Raw genomic sequence first — 7,415 nt, 5'->3', positions numbered from 1 at the left:
ACAGGGAGGAAGGCAACTGGATGATCTGAGCGAAGCTTCTAAGTAATGGGTTTCAGTATTTCAGAGAGGGTTCAAGAGGAGAAGAAGGTCCAGTGTATCCTGAGAAACTAATATTTTTGGGTTGGTGATTAAGCCAGGTAAATGAAAAGAAATTTTTATGGTGGGGAAAAAAGTCAGAGTTGTGTGTGTGTGTGTGTGTGTGTGTGTGTGTGTGTGTGTTTATGAAGGAACTGAAAAATGTCAATAGGGAGAGTAAAAATCCAGGGGAAAGCGTCTCAATTTAATGTCTTTCACCCTCATGATTAGTCCATCTTTGTTCTACCTACATCCTTTCTCTAGTTAGAAAATATTAACTATTCTAAAATAAAAAGCTGTAATCCTCTCCAACCTTAGATACTAGGTGTTCATCTTACTCTCTCTGGTTCTTAGAAATTATGTAGCTTTATCTTGTTTATGATAGACCATTCCATGGTCCTTATATTTTTCTTAGATCCCTTATTTCTCTGATAACTGCCTTTCCAGCAGGAATATTTATTTCCTGTCAGATTAGAACACTCTGAGTCTCTTTTCTTCCCTGTGCCCCCTCCCCAATCTCAATCACTCACCCAAAACCCACTCAGGAATTCATTCAGGCAAATTAAGATCTTCTCTATATCTTCTTGCTTTTTATATCTCCTTCAGGAAAATGAGGGATTACAGAAGTCTTGTAATCAGGCAAGGCTTCCTGCAGTCCCCTGAATTGGGGCTGACAAATGAGGTTACCTTTCTCAAAGTGCACACTTGACCCAGAACAGAAGCTCCTTCCAACCCCAACCTTGTCCTCGATTTAAAAATGTAGGCTAAGCCCAGATGGCAATTTTGTCCTATATCCCTAGGGAGTGATGGAGGTCAGCTTCCTGAGGAAAACTGACCTAGTTCATGATTTTTCTGTTTGTTTACAGGAAAGAAGTAAAGAAAAACACTTTTAAGCTATATAGGAGTCAACTTTCGTCTCTGGGATTCCATATTTCACATCTTACATCATAATGACTAAATTGTCCAAGATTATGTTAGCTACCCTTCTAATCATGGTGCTAATTTTTTTTTATCAAGTCACCCCTGAGGAGCCCAGAGAAAATGGTAAGTTTAAAAATGATTGATGTTATAGGTCTGGATATTTTTGGGATTATGACCTGAGCCAAAGGCAGATGCTTAACCTACTGAGCGACCCAGGGACCCCATGGACTGTCATATTTTTATTTTCATTTGCTTGCATGTAGTTTTTAATTTCTTCTTTCAATTCCCACTTAACCCATTTATTCTTTAGTAGGATGTTCTTTAACCTCCACATACTTTTCATCTTTCTAATTTTTTTCTTGTTGTTGACTTCAAGTTTCATAGTGTTGTGGTCTGAAAATATGCATAGTGTGATCTCAATCTTTTTGTACTTGTTGGGGACTGACTTGTGACCTAGAATGTGATCTATTCTAGATAATGTTCTATGTACACTTGAAAATAATATGTATTCTGCTGCTTTATGATGAAATGTCCTGAATATATGTTAAGTCCATCTGGTCTAATGTGTCATTCGATGCCATTGTTTCCTTGTTGATTTTCTGCTTAGAGGATCTGTCCATTGATGTAAGTGGGGTGTTAAAGTCCCCTACTACTATTGTATTATCAATGAGTTTATGTTTCTTATCAATTGATTTATATATTTGGGTTCTTCAACATTGGGGGCATAAATATTTACAATCGTTAGATCTTCTTGATTGACAGAGCCCTTAATTATGATATAGTGCCATTCCTCATCTCTTGTTACAGTCTTTGGTTTAAAATCTAGTTCGTCTGATATAAGAATAGCTACTCCAGCTTTTTGTCACCCATTATCATGAGAGATCGTTCTCCATTCCCTCACTTTCAATCTGCAGGTGAGTATAGGTCTAAAATAAGTGTCTTGGGGTGCCTGATGGCTCAGTCAGTTAAGATTCCAATTCTTCATTTCAGCTCAGGTCATGATCTCAGGATCCTGGGATCAAGGCTTGCATCAGGCTTCATGCTCAGTCGGGAGTTCACTACAGGATTTCTCTCCCTCAACATCTGCCCTTCTCTCTCTCTCTTAAATAAATAAATCTTTAAAATATTAAAATAAAATAAAGAGTCTCTTGTAGGCAGCATATAGATAGGGTTTTTTAAAATTATTATGATATATTAGTCACCAAACAGAACATCATTAGTTTTTGATGTAGTATTCCATGATTCATTGTTTGCATATAACACCCAGTGCTCCATGCAATACGTGCCCTCCTTAATACCCATCACCAGGCTAGCCCATCCCCTCAAACCCCTCTCCTCTAAAACCCTGTTTGTTTCCCAGAGTCCATAGTCTCTCATGGTTCATCTCCCTCTCAATTCCCCCCACCCTTCATTTTTCCCTTCCTTCTCCTCATGTCCTCCCTGCTATTCCTTATGTTCCACAAATGAGTGAAACCACATGATAATTATCTTTCTCTGCTTGACTTATTTCACTTGGCATAATCTCCTCCAGTTCCATCCATGTTGATGTAAATTGTGGGTAATCATTCTTTCTGAAGGCTAAGTAATATTCCATTGTATATATGGACCATATCTTATTTATCCATTTGTCTGTTGAAGGGCATTTCAGGTCCTTCCACAGTTTGGCTATTGTAGACATTCCTGCTATGAACATTGGAGTTCACGTGTCCCTTGTCTTCACTACATCTGTATCATTGGGGTAAATACCTAGTAGTGCAATTCCTGAGTTGTAGGATAGTTCTATTTTTAACTTTTTGAGGAACATCCACACTGTTTTCTAAAACAGTGGCTGTTTCTTACCAACGATGTAAGAGGGTTTCCCTTTCTCCACATCCTCTCCAACATTTGTTGTTTCTTGCCTTGTCAATTTTTGCCATTCTAACTGGTGTAAGGTGGTATCTCAATGTGGTTTTGTTTGAATTTCCCTGATGGTTAATGATGTTGAACATTTTTTCATGTGTCTGCTCGCCATTTGTATGTCTTCATTAGAAAAGTGTCTGTTCATATCTTCTGCCCATTTTCTGATTTGATTATTTGTTTCTTGGGTATTGAGTTTGAGAAGTTCTTTATAGATCTTGGATACCAGCCTTTCATCTGTAGTGTCATTTGTAAATATCTCCTCCCATTCCATGGGTTGCCTCTTTGTTTTGTTTACTGTTTCCTTGGCTGTGCAGAAGCTTTTTATCTTGATGAAGTCCCACAAGTTCATTTTTGCTTTTGTTTCCCATGCCTTTGGAGACGTGTCTTGAAAGAAGTTGCTGTGGCCAATGTCAAAGAGGTTACTGCCTATGTTCTCTGCTATGATTTTGATGGATTCCTGTCTCACATTGAGGTCTTTCATCCATTTAGAGTTTATCTTTGCATATGGTGTGAGAGAGTGGTCAAGTTTCATTCTTCTGTATATACTTGTCCAATTTTCCCAGCAACATTTATTGAAGAGACTGTCTTTTCTCCATTGGATGATTTTTCCTGCTTCATCAAAGATTAGTTGACCAGAGAGTTGAAGGTCCATATCTGGGATCTCTATTCTGTTCCATTGATCTATGTGACTGTTTTTGTGCCAGTACCATGCTGCCTTGGTGATCACAGCTTTGTAGTATAGCTTGAAATCAGGCAACATGATGCCCCCAGCTTTGCTTTTCTTTTTCAACATTTCCTTGACAATTCAGGGTCTTTTCTGGTTCCACATAAATTTTAGGATTGTTTGTTCCAGCACTTTGAAAAATGTCATTGGTATTTTGATCGGGATGGCATTGAAAGTATAGATTGCTCTGGGTAGCATAGACATTTTAATTATGTTTATTCTTCTGATTCATGAGCATGGAATGTTTTCCCATCTTTTTGTGACTTCTTCAATGTCTTTCATAAGTGTTCTGCTGTTTCTAGAGTATAGATCCTTTACCTCTCTGGTTAAGTTTATTCTGAGATATTTATTGTTTTTTGGTGTTATAGTTATGGAATCTATTTCCTAATTTCCCTTTCTTCAGTTTCATTGTTAGTATATACAAAAGCAACTGATTTCTGAGCACTGATTTTGTATCCTGCCACATCACTGAAATGCTGTATGAGTTCTAGTAATTTTGGGGTGGAGTCTTTTGGGTTTTCCACATAAAGTATCCTGTAGTCTACAAAGAGAGAAAGGTTTGACTTCTTCTTTGCCAATTTGAATACCTTTTATTCTTTTTTGTTTTATGATTGCTGTTGCTAGGTCTTCTAGTACTATGTTGAACAATAATGGTGAGAGTAGACATCCTTGTCATGTTCCTGATCTTAAGGGAAAGGCTCTCAGCTTTTCCCCATTGAGAATGATATTCACTGTGGGCTTTTCATAGATGGTTTTTATGAAGTTGAGGAATGTACCCTGTATCCCCACACTCTGAAGGGTTTTAATCAGGAAAGGATGCTGTATTTTGTCAAATGCTTTTTCTGATCAATTGAGAGGACCGTATGATTCTTTTCTCTTCTCTTGTTAATCTGATCTATCACACTGATTGATTTGTGAATGTTGAACCACACTTGCATCCCAGGAGTAAATCCTACCTAGTCCTGATGGATAATCCTTTTAATGTACTGTTGGATCCTATTAGCTAGGATCTTGATGAGAATTTTGGCATCCTTATTCATCAGGGTTATCGGTCTGTAATTCTCCTTTTACATGGTGTCTTTGCCTGGTTTTGGGATCAAGGTAATGCTGACCTCATAGAATGAGTTTGGAAGTTTTTCTTCTGTTCCCTTTTTCTGAAACAGCTTCAGGAGAATAGGTATTATTTCTTCTTTGAATGTTTGCTAGAATTCCCCCATGGAATCCATAATACCCTGGACTCTTGTTTTTTGGGAGGTTTTTGATTACAGCTTCAATTTCCCTACTGGTTATGGGTCTGTTGAGATTGTCTATTTCTTCCTATTTCAGTTTGGCAGTTTCTTGCAAAGCAAAACATAGTTTTACATACAATCCAGCAATTGTGCTCTCAGGTATTTACCCAAATTAGCTGAAAAGTTATGTCTACACAAAACCTGAACATGAAAGCTTGTAGCAGCTTAAAACATAATTGCCAAACACGGGAAACAACCAAGTGCTTCAATGGATGAATGAATAAACAGACTATGGTACATTCATACAACAAAACATTATAAAACAATACAAAGAAATTAGCCTTTTGCATCAATGCTCATTAGAGTTATAGACCTGCAGTTTTCTCCTCTTATGATGTCATTGTCTGGCTTTGGTATCAGGATGATGCTGACCTCATAAAATTAATATGAAGGTGTTCCCACTCCTATCTTTTGGAAGAATTTAAGAGTAATTGTTATTAGTTCTTTGATGATTGGTAAAATCCACCTGTGAAACCATCTGGTGCTAAATCTTTCTTGGGAGGTTTTTGATTACTACTTAAATCTCCTATTTATTGTTCTGTTTAAACATTCTATATCTTCTTAATTCAGTCTTGGGAAATTGATGTTTTAGGAATTTATTAATTTCTTCTGCATTATCCAGTTTGTTGGCATGTAATTATTTATAATGATTTCTTATGATCCTTTATTTCTGGGGCATCTGTTTTAATATCTCCATGTTCACTTCTGATTTTATTTATGTCTTCTCTCTTTTTTCCCTTAATCTAGTCTAGCTAAGTGTTTTTAATTTTTTTACCTTTTCAAAAAACTGACTCATTATGTTGTTCATTTTTTCTAATGCTTTTGTATTACCAGTTTGATTTATTTCTGCTCTGATCTCTACTATTTTCTTCCTTCTGCTAAGTTTAGGCTTAAGTTTGTTCCTCTTTTACTTCCTTGAGATGTAACTTTAAACTGTTTGAGATCTTCTCTAGTATAGGTGTTTATCTCCATAAAATCCTGCTTATTATTTCCTGAACATAAATGTAAAAAATCCTCAATAAAATGTTAGCAAACTAATTCAATAGCACTTTAAAATCATTATTCACCATTATCAAGTGGGATTTATTCTTGGCATACAAAGTTGGTTCAAAATACACAAATCAGTCCATGTCATACAACACATTAATCAAATGAAATATTTAAAATAACATGTTCATCTTAATAGATGCAGGGAAAAAATTTGACAAAGTTCACCATCCATTCATGATAAAAGAGAACTCCAAATAAAATAGATGTAGAAGGAACATACATCAACACAAGAAAGGTTATATCCAAACAGCCCACAGCTAACATCATAAATAATATGGGAAAACAGAACACCCCCTCTTTTTTTAAGATACAGTACAAGGTAAGCATATTCACTTTCCAGATCAGAAAGGAATAAGTAAAATTTTCTCTGCAGATGACATGTTCCTACTGTAGGAACTGTAAAAATACATCTTTATATATAATACATTTATCTATCTATATCTATATACTACATCTATATATACTACATCTATCCATATCTATATATCTATCTATATCTATATCTACTACATCTTTATCCATTCATTTATTCATGGACACTTAGGTTGCTTCCATACCTTGGTTGTTCTAAATAACATAGCTATAAATGTAAGGGTGCATATATATTTTTTATTAGAATTAATATTTTTCTTTTCTTTGGGTAAATACCCACAAACAGAATTACAGGACTGAGACAACATGGATGGAGTTACAGGGTACTACTTGTACATGACAACATGGATAGAACTGGAGGGTAATATGCTAAGTGAAATAAGTCAGACATGGAAAGACATATAGCATATGATTTCAATTATATATGGAATATAAAACAAAGAAACAACACCAAAAATAAACAGATTCATAGTCAACAAACTAACAGTTGCCAGAGAAGAAAGGGATGGGGGGCAGATAGGCAAAGTACATGAAGGACATTAAGAAGTATAAACTTTCAGTTATGAAATAAGTAAGCCAGGTGGAGAAAAACTAAAGCAAAGGAAATACAGTCAATAATATTGTAATAACTTTTTATGGTAACTGCACTTACTATGGTGTACTATGTTGTTTACCTGAAACTAATATAATATTATATATCAACTCTACTTCCATTAATTTTTTAAAAGCCTCCATCAAAAAACTTTCATTTTTATTTATTTTTTATTTAAATTTGATTAGCCAACATATAGTACATCATTAGTTTCAGATGTAGTGTTCAATAATTCATCAGTTGCGTATAACAACCAGTTCTCATCACATCATGTGTGCTCTTTAACGCCCATTACTCAGTTGCCCCACACCCCCATCTGCTCCCCTTCTGCAACTTTCAATTTATTTCCCAGATTCAAGAGTCTTTCGTGGTTTATCTCACTCTCTGATTTCTTCCCATTCAGTTTTCCTTCCCTTCCCCTATGATCCTCTGCACTATTTCCTATTTTCCACATATGAGTGAAAAAACTTTTAGAATATACTTAACTAATGAA

The 7,415-nt window shown here is 35.6% G+C and overlaps 1 protein-coding gene across 1 annotated transcript in view; it reads left to right on the top strand.

The window, feature by feature from the left end:
- The window catches only part of LOC130542235 (butyrophilin subfamily 1 member A1-like), a 101,566-nt gene continuing 94,151 nt past the window's right edge, over positions 1 to 7,415 (top strand). Inside the window, exons 1-2 of the mRNA XM_057304952.1 lie at positions 1 to 137; positions 942 to 1,119. Coding sequence (XP_057160935.1) covers positions 1,026 to 1,119 — 94 coding nt within the window. The 5' untranslated portion in view covers positions 1 to 137; positions 942 to 1,025. The remainder of the gene's footprint in view (positions 138 to 941; positions 1,120 to 7,415) is intronic.

The sequence above is a fragment of the Ursus arctos genome, unplaced genomic scaffold (genome assembly GCF_023065955.2).
Source record: "Ursus arctos isolate Adak ecotype North America unplaced genomic scaffold, UrsArc2.0 scaffold_31, whole genome shotgun sequence".
NCBI classification, from domain to species: domain Eukaryota; kingdom Metazoa; phylum Chordata; class Mammalia; order Carnivora; family Ursidae; genus Ursus; species Ursus arctos.
Note: the sequence above shows the minus strand (reverse complement) of the source record. Positions and strands in the feature narration are given on the sequence as shown.